This window comes from Camelus ferus, chromosome 19 (assembly GCF_009834535.1).
Source record: "Camelus ferus isolate YT-003-E chromosome 19, BCGSAC_Cfer_1.0, whole genome shotgun sequence".
Taxonomy (NCBI): Eukaryota; Metazoa; Chordata; class Mammalia; order Artiodactyla; family Camelidae; genus Camelus; species Camelus ferus.
The window spans coordinates 43,062,223-43,079,856 of record NC_045714.1 but is presented as its reverse complement, the minus strand read 5'-3'; the positions used below and the strand labels follow the sequence as shown (position 1 = coordinate 43,079,856).

The following is a 17,634-nucleotide window of genomic DNA, read 5'->3' as shown; positions in this document are numbered from 1 at the left end:
CTACCCAGGATCCCCCTGGTTTTCGCACTGAAAATCTCGTGTCTGGAGAAACCTCTCAGTCCTGGGCAAAGTGACAAAGTCAGTTGGTCACTGAATGCCAGTTGCCCACCCCCCACCCCCAAGAGGGGGTGGTTCCTGTTCAGCAAAGAGCAGTTCTCTGAACAAGGAGTGACTGGGAGCTGTGCACAGCCAAGATCAGGAAAGCTGGTGATGGGTGCACTGCCCAGGAAAGGGGATCCGAGTGGGCACCAAACAGTGCCCTCGACACAGCCCCCAACACTCCCACCCAAATCCTTACTCCACGTAGCAGCTGGCATCCTGCTCCCCAGATGCCCATCTGGTGGTGCACTTCCCCTTCTGTGCCACCGTCTGGGCAGCCTCCCTATAGCTCCCCAATGCCTCTGGGATAAAGTTCAACAGCCTTAAAGTGTCTTCCAGGATCCAGCCCCTGCCCTGCCTCCCACCCCGCCAGTCCCGCTGTCCATCATCGCATGTCTTCCACTCTCCTCTGGGGTTGCTCTGGGCTGTTTGTGATTCTGTTCCTGTACTATGCTGAGTCCTGCCCCCATGCCCTTGCCTGAGCTGCCTTTCTGCCTAGGAATTCCTCCATCTCTTCTACTGGGTGATACTCAGGCATCAGTGTATCATAACGATTAGGATGACAGACTGAGGAGCCAGACAGCCAGGCTTTAGATTGGAACTTTACAATTTACTCGTGTGACTGTGGGCACATTACACTTGCGTAGCCTTCATTTCTTCATCTATAAAATGGAAATGATGATATGAGGATTGGTATGTGGACTAAATGAATTAGTACATTAAAGTGTTTAGAAGAGTGACAGGCACATAATCGATGCTTAATAAATGTTACCTACCCTTTTCACTCACTATTCATATGTTTCAAGACTCTGGTCAGGCATCACCTCCTTCAGGAAGCCTTCTCTGATTTCTCCTCTCCCTAATGAGCTGTTCCAGGAAGAAGGGCTATGGCTTTTATTTCCACCTTCCTAGTGCCTAACACAAGGCTGGGCACAGATAAACCTTGGTGAATACTGTTTAACTGAAAGAATGAGCAATCAAACACTCTTCCTAATTAATGCCTCTGAAAATCTATAGGAGATTGATAAGCAAAGAAAAGTAAGTAGGAGGCAGGGGGCACTGCATAAGCAAAGGCTCAGAGGTGTAACCTGACTATGAATAGTCAAGAACCCCCATTTGGCCTGGAGCGTGTCTGTGTGAATGGTGGGGGAGAGGAGGGGAAACACTCCAGGCCCCACCACCCTGACCAGGGGAGCTCTGCTTTTGTTTCATATCTTGTAATTCTAAATAAGGATCTAATTAATAAAAAGTCTGCCTTTTTTTTTTAAATTTGAAAGTCATGGAGACTATCTTGGACAAGACTGGAAAATTGAAGGACACACCAGACCTCAGTCACTGAAAGGGCCTCATTTTCCACCGGGAACAACTTGAACTTGGAGTTGAAGGCCAACAGTTTTCTGAATCTGTTCTGCTAAATATAAGTCCCATGAGATACTTGTCAAAAGAGGGTCCCCCGGGCAAATAGTGTGTGTGTGTGTGTGTGTGTGTGTGTGTGTGTGTGTTATAAGCCCCCTTGGGAATTCTGCATGCATATTAGCATAGTAAAGGCTCTGAGAAGTCCTGCAGTTAAAGTAGTTGCTTTCACTTTATTTACTTCTGAAGTTCCCAGATGTAACAGATCACGGAATCACTCTGCTCAGTAACACCTGTTAAGCCTTTGAGGGTCTTGTCCTCCTTGACAGCAGGGAGGCTGGTCCCTCAGTGCAGTAGCCGTGGCTCCCATGGGTGCCGGGCAGGGTGTCGGAGTGGGCAGCAGCTGGAGGAACAGAGGCGCGTTCTCTCCTCAGAAAGGCTACCACGAGATCCGGGAGCTCCGCCTCTTCCACTTCACCAGCTGGCCCGACCACGGCGTCCCCTGCTATGCCACCGGCCTCCTGGGCTTCGTCCGCCAGGTCAAGTTCCTCAATCCTCCAGAAGCCGGGCCCATAGTGGTCCACTGCAGGTAAGCACAAGGCCCCCCACCCCAAGCAGGACGGCCCTGCAGCTCTGCTCTCTCGGTGCTCTTGCCCAGCGGCCTTTGTTCTTTGCCTTAAGTGCTGCCTGCCTGTCTCCGCTGTGCCTCCCCTTTCTGATGGGACCCAGGTCCTGAGGTCCAACAACAACAGTAACAGTAGCTGTAGCAGTCATTATTATAACTGCTGCCCTGAAATGGTCACGTCCCCGAGGATGTGAGCCTGGCGCTAACAGCATCAGCTACACGTACACCTCACCCACGTTATTTCCTTTACTTCTCCCCCAGCCTTGCTAGGTGGCTGTTTCTATCATTCCCGTTTTACGGATGAGAAAACCGAGGTGCCGAGAAGGTAGATAGACACTTTGCTCGGATCACACAGGTGTGAAACGGCAGAGCCAGCACATTAACGTGATTTTCTCCAGACGCTCGCCCCCAGCTCCTTGGCCTGGTGGCAGGGCGCCCCAGTGGGACTGTGCTTTCCTTCAGTTCTATTATTTTAAAAATCAACTGCTGCCCCGCAGGGTCCTTCGTAGAGAATAAGTGGACAGTGTCAGGTTTTACCTTATTATGGAGGAGGGGTATTTTCAGCTCTGACCCAGAAAGTCACATTGGGAATGACTGGCACGTCTTTGACTCCTCCTGAATGGAGATGAAGTATCGTGTCAAGGGCATTAGGAATTGCAGGAGGGCGGATGTTCAGACCTGAAGGCCAGCGAGCATGTGTGCTCCCTCCCTCCCAGCACCTCTCTTTTTCAATGTGACCTTGGGCACAGCCCGTCTTTTCAGACCCTGCTTGCTCTTAACTTTCCTGGTAGTGTCCATGTCAGTCAAGGTCTTGAGCCAAGTCAGGGAGAGACACCCTACACACCTTTCTCACACAGCGTCGACTGACCCTCCCCTCAACAGTGACATGTGAATTAGAAACCTCACTTCACAGATGAGGCCACTGAGGATTAGGAGGTAATACTGATCACCCTCTGGGCTCTCTTAAGTGTTTGGCATATAGTCTGCTTTACATCTCATGACAGTGCAAGGACAAGTCCCATACCTGAGGAGCAGCCAGAGTAGGGGTAAGGGAGAAAGGGGGACAATGATAAGCATTTATCAGGCCCTCCCTGCATGATGTCCCTACAACTGTGTCTCCGAACGGACACCGGATCACACTAAGCAGAGAGGTACCTACTCCTGAGTACCTCTTCGTCTTCCTCATCTTCACATCCCCACCCCCGATCCCAGCATCCAGTGAGTAATAGGTGCCCAGTAAGTATTTGGTGAATATAAGTAGCAACTATTTATTGAGAAATGGCTATGTAGCCAGGGCTAAATAATTTACATGCATTATGCTTTTTCAACATAATTTCATGCAATTTACACGTATTGTGCTATTAACGCTATTATTATCAGCCTCATTTAGTGAAACCCGAAGAGATTGAGTCACACAGCCAGTAAGTGGTAGAGCCAGGATTTGATCCGAGGGGTCTGACTCCAAGTAGCATGTGTTTAATTGCTATGTGAGGCTGAAATAAACAGATCATTCCTCCCAAAAACCCTGTAGGGGGAGTGTTACATGTGTGAGAAAACAGGCTCACGGACACCAGGCAGCTTGTTCACTGGTGGTGGATCCAAGATTCAAAATGAAGTTAGGCTGGTTCTTTCTCCTAAAACTGGTCGAGGATGAGACTCTGGAGAAGACATGCATGAGTGGCTCTTTGGTTTCCTTCCTAGACCCCGAGTCCCAGCCTGCTGAGTCCCATCTATGGGGGGGCCTTGATTAGGAATGTGTTCTGGGGCAAATACAAGGCAGGCTTAATTCAAACCATGAAATTTTACGAAGAACAAAGACTCTGTTTCCCATAGGTTTATTTTCCAGATCATGGAGGATGGAGCTCCATGGATTGACTTTCCAGATCCTAGTGGGTGATGGTCCCACCAGCCTGTCCTCCTTGGAGTGATGCTTTCCTTCCTGTTCCAGCACTCTTCCTCTTTGAGATTCCTTTCATTTCCATGTTTTCAGACAAAGACAGTTGTTTCCTTGAGGGAAATGAGACGTGACAATGCAGCTGAGGCAGGCCTCCTTGACAGTCTGGCCTTCACTCCCAAAACTGCATGCATTTTAAGGCAAATGCCCTGTTTGTCTCTGGTTCAGTGCTACCATTTTTGAACCCAGTTGATTTTGATCTGGGAAAGCCTGGCCACGGCCCATGGGGTCTCATTGAGTTCTTTGCTATTTGTACTTGGCCTGATGTTTTCCTAAAGGAAGCCACTGATGAGCAGAATCGAGGGTTTCAGGAGACTTGATATGGACCGGGGGTCTCAGGACTGTCGGCTGCTCTAGTTTAGGGATGCTGTTGCCTCATGAGCCTGGAAAAGTAGGTGCACATGGTACCAAACCCAAGGCTTCGGATGTGGCACTCGGGACTCACTCTCTGCCTGGGAACAGCTCAGAGGATGTGATTTCTTCCCTCTCACTCACCTCTTCTCTGATCTCTCTCATCTCTCCTTCTTCCATCCATCAACCCATTTGCTGAAGAAGACAAAAGAGAGGGAGAGACGGAGGGAGGGAAGTCAGGGTGGGGAAAACATGTTTATTAGGCATTTCCAGTGTGCCGGGCACCATGCCTGGAACTATATGGATGGATTACCGTTTTCCATCAGATGAGGAAATTGCATGCATACATATTGTCCGAGCATGCATTATGTGCTGTGACTGTTACTAAGAGAGAAGGTGTCAGAGCACAGACTTGAGCCAGACAGCCTGGGTCACAGTCCCAGCTCCAGCACTTGCCAGCTGACCTTGGGCAAGGTAAGCACTCTGTGCCTCAGTTTTCTTACCCGTGTAATGAGGAGAGCAATTTCCTGACAACCTCATAAGAAAATTAATAGGTAACATTGGGAAAACACTTAGAACAAGGTCCGGCACTTTGGCACTGCTAAATAAGTGTTCACTAAATGAGTTCAACAAAAATAAGCCGGTCTTGATAAAATAGCCCCGAATGGCAAACATTGCTCTCCCATTTTACAGAAGGGAGAACTGAGGCTCTGAGTTCAGTCATTTGATCAGGATCTCCCAGCAGCACTAGGATTTATACTATTCTGTCTGACCTCTGCAGCATACTGACTCCCTCTGTGCAGGGTCCTCAGGGACTGGGCTGAATGGGAGGGGCCTGCCCAGGGCTGGTCCCACCCCCAGGTCCTTAACACAGACCACTGCCCTCTCTTCCAGTGCTGGAGCTGGGAGGACTGGCTGCTTCATTGCCATTGACACCATGCTCGACATGGCCGAGAACGAAGGGGTAGTGGACATCTTCAACTGTGTACGTGAGCTCCGGGCCCAGAGGGTCAACCTGGTGCAGACAGAGGTGAGTCCTGGGGTATGAGCTGACTGGACACCTGCAGCCCCGGCCAAGGAGAAGCATGGTTGAACACAAGGACCCATGGGTGGAGGCATCCTACAGAAAGAGACCTGGGTGTAGGAGAAATGGGAGGGGATGGATACATGGCTTACTATGGTGAGAGCATCATAGAAGCTGGTACCCCCCCGGCCAACCCTGAGGTCCCCCAGTTCAAGGACTCCCACCAGTGAGGAATGGTGCTGGGTACTCCATCTCTGAGGGCATCTAAGTGACTCAATGACAACTTTCAGGTATTGTTTAAATAAATGCCAATCCCTCCCTGTGAATGCCTACTATGTGCCAAGCATCGCTTCAGTCACTGCAGAGATAGCTTAATCAGTAAAGTTACTGAGTTCCTGAGCTAGGCATAGAGGATTCCAGGAGTGATAACACACAGCTCCTGTACTCAAGAGAGAGGCATACCTCATGTACTACTCTGCACAGCTGGGGAGCCCAAATCATGAGGGAAATGGGCAGGGTTCATCTTTATTATTGAGCACCTACTGTGTGCCAGGCATCATGCCAGGTCTTTTGTGTTCAGGGTATTGTTTATACTTCTTACAACAATCCTATGGTAGCAGCAACTCATAGGGGGTAGCTCCTGGTAGTACCCCTTTCTTACAGATGAAAAAACTGAAATAGTATCCCCAAAGTCCCACATATCCAGACAGTGGTAGAACTTGGGTCCATGGGATCCTCAAGGCCCACGTTGTTCCCCCTGTACCACACTGTCTCTAGGAAGACTTTCCTGCCTCCCTTACTCCTGGAAGCCATGGTTGGTATTCCTATAATGAGCCTGTCTTCTGGTTCTAAGGAAGGCTGGAGGTGCCTGGGCAGCAGAGCTGGACAGATAAAAAGCTGCATCCCTCATCGACCCTATGAAGACAAATTGCCCATGGCTTTGGGCATGGCCAGTCACTGCCAGCTCTGCGGGCAATTCCCTCATTTATAGGCCTATCCTCATAGGACCTTGCTCCGGGCTCTGAGCCAATTCCCCAGACCAGTCTTCAGGCTTCTTGGTGAGGCCGCTAAAGCCAAGAGGCTGCTTTAAATGTTCCCAGGTTCATGCATGCGGAAGGCAGGCTTGCTGCCCGGCCTTAGACACATTGTGGTCCTTGCTGTCTGGTGGGAGAGACAGACTTTCAAACAGATCATGATGTTGCCTCTGGATAAACATTTTATATAGAGAGATGGGCCGAGTTCTGCAGAATAGTCACTCAACAAACGGTTGTTAAGGGCTTGGAAGTAACAGCAACAAGTTCTGCCTGGTGGATTCGGAGAAGGCTTTCCGGGGGAATGAGTTACTGAGGGCGTCGAGAAGGGGGTTGGTTTTCTAGGAGGAGAGCCACAGGTGCGAGAGCTGAGGAGGCCGGGGGCGTGGCAGAGGCCGGGGGCGTGGCAGAGGCCAGGGCGCATGCTCCAGGATCAGAGTCTGGGACAAGTTGTTGAGGGAAGACGGTTTCCTTGCGCGGTGAGTTCAAGACGCACTGGTCGGTGAGTGGGGAAGAGGTAGAGGGAAGGAAATTAATACTGTTAAAGTATTTTACAAGCTGTTTGACATTGTGGACAACTGGAGCCCAGTCCTGCTGGGGAGCTCCGAGATGGTGTGGGAAAGGCGCTTCCAGGATTTACATCTGAGAGGGAACTTAGGCATTTTCCCCCAAGTCTCCATCTGGCATTGCTTGAAGCATCCTTCCCGGGGAGTTAACTCCTCGGCCCTGCTGCCCCCCGCCCCCACTGTGCACAGCCTAAGTGTGCCGCCACCCTGGGGGGGTGGGGCGTTAACTCTTCTACCCTGCTGGCTCCCTCTGCACAGCCTAAGTGAACCCCTAGGACAAAAAAAAAAAAAAAAAAGCCCTCGGCATGAATCTCAGGTGTTCGCAGTAAGCAGCCTTCATTCAGCAGGTAAAGGTGAGAGCTGAGGGGCCTTGGGCAGGACACCACGAGCGCCTGCTACTGCGTGTCCAGAAGTTTCTACTTTTTATCAGTGACTCTACTGTTGAATCTTACACAAGGGACAAAACTCAGCTCAATCACCGAGAAACAGGGAAACTTGGCCCTTCAGGTTATAGGATGGGAAGTAGTGATTCGGCAGTGTCCGTCATGCCCAGCCTTCACAAATGTGGCCGTCAAAGTTCCGGCCGCCCTCACCCCCACCCTGTCCCCGCCCGGCTTGGCAGGAGCAGTACGTGTTCGTGCACGATGCCATCTTGGAAGCGTGTCTCTGCGGCAACACAGCCATCCCGGTGTGCGAGTTCCGCTCCCTCTACTACAACATCAGCAGGCTGGACCCGCAGACCAACTCCAGCCAGATCAAAGACGAGTTCCAGGTACGAGCGAATCCCGGGCTCCGCGGCCCTGAGCGCGCGCGTGCGGTTTTCCTCCCGAGGACGGACTGTCTGCGTGCTTCCCGCGAGGGCAGCTCTGCACGGCCGCAGAAGGAGCTCCAGAACATAGATACACGGCCGGTCAGTGACTGCTGACACTTGGTTTTTCCCACTGTGATTATGTTTTGGAACTGAGGTCTTACTTAGTCCTAACCTGGGTGTGGGTGGAGACAAGTTTGAATTTCATGCTGCTCTGTCCCTGGAGGGACTCAGGTTTTCTCAATATTTCTGTATAATTGGAGGGTATCCTAGATCCTCACTCCTCAAAGTGGGGCCTCGAGACCACCAGCATCAAATTCACCTGGGAGCTTGTTAGAACCACAGAATCTTGGCTCCCACCCGGACCTACTGAAGGAGAGTATGCAGTCTTAACTCCTTCCAGGTGATTTGGATGCACCTTAATCACTGAGAAGCATCAGCCTAGGGCACGGCTCAGGCAGAGCAGAGCTGCACCTTGGAGCCCGTTTGGCCAGAATGCTGGCAGCCTTGGTCTGGAGGCCTGGGCTTAAATCACTGAGTCACGCAAAACCTGGGTCCAGCCCATTGTCCTGAGGTCAGTGCTAGGGTCATACTCAGGCAACAGGAGCTGAGAACAGACAGGAGGAAGCTTCAGGACTTGAGGGGCCCATGGTTTCATGGGCAGATACTCCAGCCAGGCCAATACCTTAGTGCTCCTTCAAGCAAATAGACTTCATTGATTCGGAGTAGAGACCAAGTACAGAATGAAGGGAGACCAGAGAACACGGACCCCCTGGTTGAACAGAGCATGGCCCCCACACTTGCAAGAGTTAACTCTGCAGAATACAAGGCTTGGAATTTTTCAAACATAATAGAGCTTGCTCCCAGGGGGTGTCTCACCCAACTTGGGCAGCTCATCCAAGCATCCTTCCATTCTCAAAAAGCTTTCTCTCTGAGAGGCATGCTGGTAAAATCATTTCCCTTATTCCATGACATTTCAAGTGATATTTAACAGTCATTAGGGATTCTCGACTCCCATCCCCTACCTTATGACCTCTTGGCAGCCCACCATTTAATGCAGCGTGGCTGAGAGGAGGGGCTTAGCTCAAATGATTCGCAGGTGGTCAGAGCCTGTGTCTGAGCCCTGCATGAGGGTGTGCTGCCCCTGCAGCCTTGGCCCTGTGGTGGCATCCCACAGCCCCTGGCAGAGGCTCTCGGTGCATGGGGCCTGGAGCAGCCAGCAGAGATGATAGAACAGCACCAGAGGAGAGGAATAGTCCTGGGAAAAGGACCAGAGGGACAGTCTTGGAGGATGGAGACAGGGAGGTCGGGCTGAGTTGGAACATTGTTGCCTCCTCTGTTCGGGGCGACCGTGTAAGCAGTGCCTGCCTATCTGCCTTTGCACCCCCTAGACCCTCAACATCGTGACTCCCCGTGTCCGGCCCGAGGACTGCAGCATCGGGCTCCTGCCCCGGAACCATGACAAGAATCGGAGCATGGATGTCCTGCCTCTGGACCGCTGCCTGCCCTTCCTCATCTCGGTGGATGGAGAATCCAGCAACTACATCAATGCGGCACTCATGGATGTAAGTTGAGCCCTGCCAAGGAAAGCTCCTGGAGAGCATTGCAGAGAAAAGCTTCTTCCCAAGAGGTAGTTGGCTAGAGTCCAGGGCCCTGACCCCTGCCCCCACCCCCCAGCTAGCCCCTCCTTTTGATCTTGTTGACCCCAAAGACCATTCTCCCTATAAATGCTCTGATCCAAACCTGTGCACAAGCTGTTAGCTCTTCTGCTCCCATAAAGATCCTGGAAAGAACAGACCAAAAGCTTAAAGTGGGTCTCCTGACACCACGGGGAGGCTACAGGCCTGCCCAGGTCCCCCTCCAGCTACCTACAGAGCTGACTGTCAGCCTTAAGTTCAGTTCAGGAAACATTCTCCATGCCAGCCATGTTCCTAATTCTGTTAGAGGCACTGTATCCTGCTTTCTCAGCATCACCTCCAAGAAGGGCACACCTACCTTGACCTGGTTTGGGATTAGGGGGTCATGGTCCTATCCCAGTGGGCCCACACTCCTGACTTGAATGCTTCTCCCCTGGATCCTCCAGCTACTTCCAGTTACATCCCTCCACTTCCAGGATGTAGAGATGTTTGCAACAGGAAGGAAGCTCACCCATGCACTTCCCAGCACTTCTCTGAGGCTCAGAGACACCCAGAGAGCTAGCAGCAAAGCCGGCACCTGGAACTCCTGGCTCACGCTCTAGAATTCATTCCTTGAGCCTCCTCACAGTTTGCTTGATTCAGTAAGACACAGATATCTTGCCTCCCGAGACTCAGGACCAAAATCACCACTGCTTGACTGGGGATGAGCCCTTCCAGGTCCCTCTCCCCAACTATGCCTGAGGTCATGTCCATCCAGTCCACATGAATCGCCCGTCTTACCTAGAACAGGAAGGAATGTGGGATATTCTCTCCTGGGGTCATGGCCAACTATCTCTCTGACCTCTAGTTCTCTTGAACTTTCTCCCCAAGCATCTTAAGTGTTGGAGGCAGAGAGCTGACAGGAGGTCAAGGCCTGTCTCAGCTCTGTGAGGGCCTGCCCTGGCCTCTGCCCACAGGGTGCCCAAGTTCTCCCTGGGAACCCTGGCTCTGGTTCGGGAAGCAGGGAGTCTTGTCCTGGTCAGACCAAATATCTGGATGTGGAGGGAAGACCTGTGGCTTTAACGTGGAGTCTTCCACGTTACACGTATGTGCCTTTGTGTGCATATGTGCACGCACCTGTGTATGTGTGGAGAGAGGTGAGGTCTGGGGGTGCACCCACGCTTTCAAGTTCCTCCCAAGCTTTGTCTCCCACTTGTACCAACCCCTAGTCCATGCCTTTTTCATCCAAGCAAGGATCAAACGTGCTCCTGGCCTCTACTTAGTAGGTTAGATGCTGCCTGGAGTCAGATGCCCTCTGCCAAGCTCTGGTGCTGACTGTATTCTCTTTGTCCACAGGGCATTTCTCTGAGCCACCACTGGGGTCTTTGCCTTTCTTACAAAAAAAAGTCCTTATCTGTATTCCAGCTTGGTCTGTGCATTATCTGGTAACCATGGCAGCTTTGCTTCTAGCAGAAAAATATGAAGTCCTCTGGGTTAATTTTTAATGTTTCCCCTGGTAAAGGATGATGTTATCCATGAAATGGATTGCCGGCTGATCTCTGAAACCCAGCAGGAGCACGGATCTCGAACATATTTTCAGATAAGGCTTTGTCAGGCGTGCTGGCCTAATAGAGCATTTATCACCGAGACAGGGAGAAAGGGAAGAAAACTCACATTCACTGAGTGCTGGGCAGCATGTCAGACCCCAGACTTACACTGTCTCGTTCTGCGTTTGGGTGCAATTATTCCCATTCTTCAGATGAGGTACTGAAGGTCAGAAAATTTTCATGACTATTTCCAGGTCAACTAGCTCGGAAAGGGTGGAGCCAGGGTGCGAACCCCAAGTCTTTCGACACTTAACGCTTAGATTCTTTTCCATGTTTGGAGATGTCTGCAGACCCGCTGTCTGCAGCTGGAGTTTGGCTTTTGGGGAAACTCTTTCTGTTCTCCCAGATTCTTCCTCTGACTATTCCACTGGCAAGTGAAGACCCTTAGAAGACAAGACCCCCTAGTGCATCTGTGGCATCCACAGTTTCAAGGCATTTTCTTTGCCACCAGGGCACCAGAGATAACAGAACAATGGGCGGGTGCTCTAGGTTATCTTTTTGGCAGAGTCTCTCGCCAGAGACTTCACTTGGCTGGAAAGGGCCAGCCCCTTCCCTCCCCTCAACCTTATGCTGACCTGTGACCCCACTGAAAACAGCTGTGACTCCCACAGGAACCATCCCTCAAGAAAGCCTATGGAGAACATGGGTTATTTCTCAGCTTTTACAAACCTTTAATGAAGCAGAAATGCTCCCCAGTCTTTCCAAACACCTGCTCACAGGGTACTGTAATAAACAGGACTCGATCAAAGCTTCCAATGTAACGCAGACTCACACAGGCCATTTTCTCTCTGTCTCAGTTCTCCACCTGTAACACGGGGCTGAACGTATTCGGTTGTTTGCTGGACCTGTCCTGGGCATCTAGTGTGCCAGGCACGTTGCTAGTGCCGAGAATGAAGAACCACGTCAGGGGTGTCCCTGCCCTGGTAGCAGACTCACAGCTGGGTTCTTGCTTGCTGGTCTTTTCACGTGAAAATCTTATTCAGTCTGCCCCATGGCTGTCCCTTCAGAGTTGTGAATCCCATCTTCCAGTTGAAGAACCTGAGATTTGGAGAGATCTAATAACTTGCCAATGTCAGCACTGAAAAAAAATCACTCTAGAAATGTGCTTGAATGAATGGTTGTTTGGATGGATGGATGGATGGATGGGTGACTTATATAGCATTACAACTGGCAAAGCTGGGTTTGAACGCAGATCTGCCTGACTCTGCCTGACCTGGGCACCTTCACTGCACTGTTGGCTCACAGGACACAGTGCCCAGTGTCTGCCAGGCCAGCTCAGCCCTCATTCCAGCCTTCAGGTAGGAGTGAGCCTCTGGCTATATAAGCCCCTTCAAGAGGCTCTCTGGCTCAGGCTGAGCTGACTCCTCCTCCAGCCTTATGGCCACAGGGACACATGATACCCCTTATATCCCAGGAGGTGCCTTGGCCAGCAGAGCAGCAAATCTGTGTCCAGAAATCTTTCATTTCATATTGCAATGATGATTATTTGCTGAGCTCCAGGAGATAAATAATTTATTTGGATAATCCCCATGCGAATGACACTTTCCTAATGAAATGTCTTTGGAGGAGAATGAGTTCATTACGAGAAGGTCCCCTTTGCCACCAGGGCTCCCAGAGATAAGAACGGGCTGGTGCTTTGTGTCATCTGTTTGGCAGGCTCAGGGGCCTCGGGCAGCCATATGAGCCTGCCCCTCATCAGAACATCCCTGATGGGTGTGTATTTCACAAAGCCTTTGTCCTTTTGTCAGAGCCACAAGCAGCCCGCTGCCTTCGTGGTCACGCAACACCCTCTACCCAGCACCGTGGCAGACTTCTGGAGGCTGGTGTTTGACTACAACTGCTCATCCGTGGTGATGCTGAACGAGCTGGACAGCACCCAGGTAGGAGGAGCCCGGCCATGGCCCTGGGTGCTCAGGTGTGCCTTAGGGCAGCGTGCCCAGGAGTTGGAGGGACCAGCACAGTGCTGCCTCCAACTGTGAGCACCAAGTGAACACATTCAACAGAGGCTGGGTGGAGAGTCTCCTGCCAGGCCCTACCACTCCCAGGCTGTCCAAATTCCAGCAGTGACTCCTTCTGACTATGGGCCTTGTCCAGCCACCCCGACCACTGTCCAGGGCCTGACTCTGTTGCTCCATTCCCCAGGCACTGGTTATGATCTTGCTCCAAATCATGCAGAGCTCACAGAGAAGGCTGCCTCCCCCAGCTTTGAGCATCTCCACCCTGCAGAATATCCTGCTGTCTGGCCACGCTCACCCACCCTTCCTGCTCTGGGGTGCAGCCTGACTGACAGAGCTTGGGGTTTGAACCTTGGACCCTTTGCCCACCGATGACCCCATCAAGACCTGGCTTTGTCACAGGTGTCCCTCGTGCCCCAGCAGGCTTCAGGCCTTAGCTCCCCTGCGTCTGCCAGCTCCAGGCATCACGTGCCACAGCACATCCACATACTCGGGACACAGGACACGTGTCATGGGACAGCTTCTGGGGCTCACACCCCCATGGCAGGGCAGCCTTCCTGGGTGGAGGGGATGATGGGGGCCCTTTAGAGTTTTGGAGAGCAGTCCTATCACTGTCTTGAAGGAAACTCAGAGTAACTCAGCGTACTACTGTGTGAGGACTGGCCTCGGGCAGGCCTCGTGTGGAAGGAGAAAAATGGATCTGAGCTGTCATCTCAGCACTCCAGGAGCTCACAGTCTTGCTGCATTGTCCCCACACCAGGTGGGGACACAGTAACAGAGGTCAGCAATGAAGTGCTGCACTGGCTGCGAACAGGGAGCAATTAATTCTGCCCGGAGGGTGAGGGAGGACTTCAAAGGGAAGGTGACTTTGGCCTTGAAGGCAGCGGCAGAGGTTTGGCGTGTAGGGGGTGATGTCACTGGGAAAGTCCCTCCAAGCAGGGGGACGGCGCGGTTGGCGGCTCAGTGAGGAGGCTTGTCTGCAGAGCAGCCTCGGTGACAGTGCGCCTGGGGCTTGCGGTATGTCAGGAGAAGAGGGTGGTGATGCTGGAAAACAGCAGGGCCAACTTGCAGAGGGCTGCCCGTGCGGGCTAAGGGGTCTTGGCCTGCAGCATGGTATCAGACTTATTCTGTAAGCAGCAGAATCCTTTCTGCGAATAAAAGCTTTCATGCAGGCCTAGCCTTTGAAACAGGTACGATTAAGAGCTGCTTGTGCTGAAGCAAGGGGTGGGGTCAGGAGCTCCACCCACACTGGTCTTTTGGCTCTGCCGGGTGCCCCTCCCTGGAGAGGCAGCCACTCTGGGCACTTTTGTGGAACCCCTGCTGTTCCTAGGAGCACGGGTAGAAAGGATGCGCTCTGCGGGGAGGGGGACACTGAAGAGTTGAAGTGGTCGTGCAGTAGAGCCAGAACTCCTGTTAGAAAACTGGGTCAGGGGACCAGTGAGGGGGACAGGCTGGAGGAAAATCCTGGAAGCCAGGAGTCTGGGGAGGAGATGGTTGCAAACGTGCAGAAGGTAAAGCAGGTGATCTGAACTGAGGAGGGGGCCAGGAGGCAGGAGAATTGGGGTTCAGTGGGAAGACATTTCCAGAGTTGAGGTCCACAGGTTTAGGGAGATGTTGGATGTGGGAGGTGAATGAGATGAAGTCATGGATGGTGACAGGGGTTCTGCTGTGGGCCGTCAGGCATCCAGGATGTGACTGGACAAGATGGGGCAGCAGGAAGTTTGGGAAGGCAAGGAGAGGAGCAGATGACAACATCTGAACAGTGCCAAGAGTTAGGGGCGCCGATCATCCGTGCACTCAAGAATTGGCTTATAACGTGTAGTCAGCCCTCCATGTACGCAGCTCCTCTGTACCCATGGTTCCCCCATATTCACGGCTCTTCCATATATGCAGATCGTGCAGCGCTGTGTTATTTACTGTTGACAAAAATCCTCATATAAGTGGACCCATGCAGTTCAGACCCAAGTTCAAGGGTCAGCCGTAGCAGAGAATGAAATGTAATGCAATCTGGGGTGTGTATGTTCGAGTCGTTCAGGAGAAATTCCGTTCATTCATTCAGTCCACGTTTGTTGGGTAGCTGCTATCTGCCAGAAGCTATTCTAGGTGCTTGGGAACGCACCAGTTAACCAGAGAAAGCGAAACAGAAAATTCTCATCTCTTGTGCAACTTCTATCCTAAAGCAGGGGAGACAATAAACAGCAAACACTCCATAACGTACTTAATTCTATGGTAAAGGTGACTAGTATATGGAGAAAGAAAAATAAGAGGGTAGGATAATGAAGATGAAAGGCTGGTTTGGGGCACTGGACGTACCTGTAATTCAGTGACGAAGGTGGGCTTCGCTGAGGTCATATATGAGCACAGATTTGGAGGAGGGGCAAGAATGAGCCATGTGACGTCTCAGGGAAGAGCACCCCAGGCAGGGGCCCAACCTGCACCGAGGATTTATGGTGGAGGAACAGCCGGAGGCCCTTGCGACTGGGGCAGAGCGAGTGTGGGAACAGCAGCAGAAAGTGACAGAGACACAGCAGGGCCAGGTCATGGAGGGCCTTGGTGGGGGGGGGGGGGGGTCATAGGAAGAACTTGGTTTTACTCTGAGAGAAATGGGGAGCCACTGACAGGTCTTGAACAGAGGAATGACTCGAGAAAGTAATTTGACTTTTTTTTCAAAGCATCCTTCCGGCTACTGTGTTGAGAATAGACTGTTGGTGCAGGAAAGGGAAGGATTGTTGCTAAGAGTGGGAACAGAGAGAAAAGAGAGGAGGCTCCTGCAACAATCCAGATGACGGGTGATGGTGGCTTGAGCCTGGGTGGTAGCAGTGGGGTGGAATCTGGGTATATCCTGAAGGAAGACCCAACAAAATATCCTGCCAGATTGAATAGGGAATGTGAGAGAACAAGGAGTCAAGAATGACTGTAAGGTTTAGGACCTGAACAATGGACAGCTGGAATCTGAGATAACATGACGTTTAACAGATTCCCATCAAACAAAGCCCCTGCGGAGTTCCAAAGTCAGAACACATCACCACCCTATTCCTTTGCTTGAAAAAGTGAAACAGTGAACTCTGCTCTGTGAGCCCATGAGTGAAGCAGAGCCCTTTCCCCAGCATCCCTTTCTGCAAAACCAGAGCCCAGGCACAGAGGAGGCGTTTCAAAGAATCTCACTTTGGGATGTAGAAAGAAGCAAGGGTCAAGGTCACTGGCAAGGGTGGGTCTTGGGTGAATGAAGACCTTTCGGCCCCAGATGTTGGTGCCGGCTTTGAGAGCTGATTCTCTAAATGCAGAAACATCAGCCTCAGAAGTGCCCCGAGGTTGGCTGCCATATGCGGCTGGCAAGCATCCCCTGAAATCAGCAGATGAATAAAGCACTTATTGGTATAAATATCACCACCACAACAGCTGGGCGCCTTGCGAAAATAAACAATGACACAGCATGAGCATCAGAAAAGCTGCCCTCGGCACCTGGAGGGGAGGTTCTTTGAAGTGGCATCAGCATTTGTCTGCCAGCGTGCCGATGCCAAGCCAGCCCACAGCTTCAGCCAGTCCAGCAACACAGACCACTCTGCCATAGGTCCCGAGTGTTGTTAGCTTGCTCCCAAGAGGACCAATGCCACGTCCTGTGGTTTGACGGGGGACCAACCATAAGGGCTTATGTTGTGACTACCTGTAAGTTGCAGCAAAATAAGGCTGTGGAGAGGATGAGAGCTCTCCAAGTGCTTCATTTCCTTGCACTGCCACGCAAATCTGCCCGCCTCTGCTCAGAACCCTGTAGGACGTCCCTCACTCAGCCATCCCCACCCACCCACAGGGATGCTTCTGTTCTCCGCAGAGGCTGATTTTCAAAGATAATTAAGAGCAGTGGGGGCTCAGAATAAAGGCTCTCAAAGCGACAACATTCGACCTTAGAGTTTTTTTTCTTTTTTTATCTCCTTGGGACTCCAGAGGCCTGTGGTCAGATTAGTGAGGCAAAAATCCTAGAACCACAACATTCAGCAAATGACGTTGTGGTTTCCGATGGGCACGTTGGAAAGAACCTTTTCAGTCATACCCAGTAGCATTGACAGGATCGCTCCCATCTTTGTGGGCTCTGTGGTTAGACCAGAGGCCATGGGGCACAGACACCAGAAAGAAGCCCCTGTCATGGTCATGCCACACCTACCATACTGTCTAGAAAGCTCAGGAAATGCTCTATGCCAGCTGTGAGGTAGGACCAGGTGGTGGGCAGAATCTTGCCCCCACACAAAGATGTCCACATGCTAATCCCTATGTTGTAAATCTGTGAATGTGTTATCTTACACGGTAAAAGGGACTGTGCAGATGTGATGAAGTTAAGGATCTTGAGATACGTAGATTGTCCTGGGTTATGCAGGTGGGCCTGCTATTAGGGTCCTTCTTAGAGGGAGAAAGGATGATTAGGGACAGATCGTGTGACAATGGAAGCAGAAATTGGAGTGATACGGCCACAAGTTAAGGAATGCTGGCAGCTTCTAAAACTGGAAAAGACAAGGAGGAACAGCTTCTCCCCTAGAGACTCCGGAAAGGAACACAGCTCAGCTAACACTTTGATTTTAACCCCGTAAGACTCCTTTCAGATTTCTAACCTCCAGATAATAAATTTGTGTCATTTTAAGCCACTACGTTTGTG

General features: G+C 51.5%; 1 protein-coding gene across 1 annotated transcript in view; it reads left to right on the top strand.

Moving 5' to 3' along the window:
- LOC102512389 (protein tyrosine phosphatase receptor type T) overlaps positions 1-17,634 on the top strand; it is a 338,884-nt gene that overhangs the window by 292,896 nt on the left and 28,354 nt on the right. The window contains exons 19-23 of the mRNA XM_032462324.1: positions 1,887-2,041; positions 5,277-5,412; positions 7,626-7,775; positions 9,203-9,376; positions 12,783-12,914. Of these exons, the coding sequence (XP_032318215.1) occupies positions 1,887-2,041; positions 5,277-5,412; positions 7,626-7,775; positions 9,203-9,376; positions 12,783-12,914 (747 nt within the window). The remainder of the gene's footprint in view (positions 1-1,886; positions 2,042-5,276; positions 5,413-7,625; positions 7,776-9,202; positions 9,377-12,782; positions 12,915-17,634) is intronic.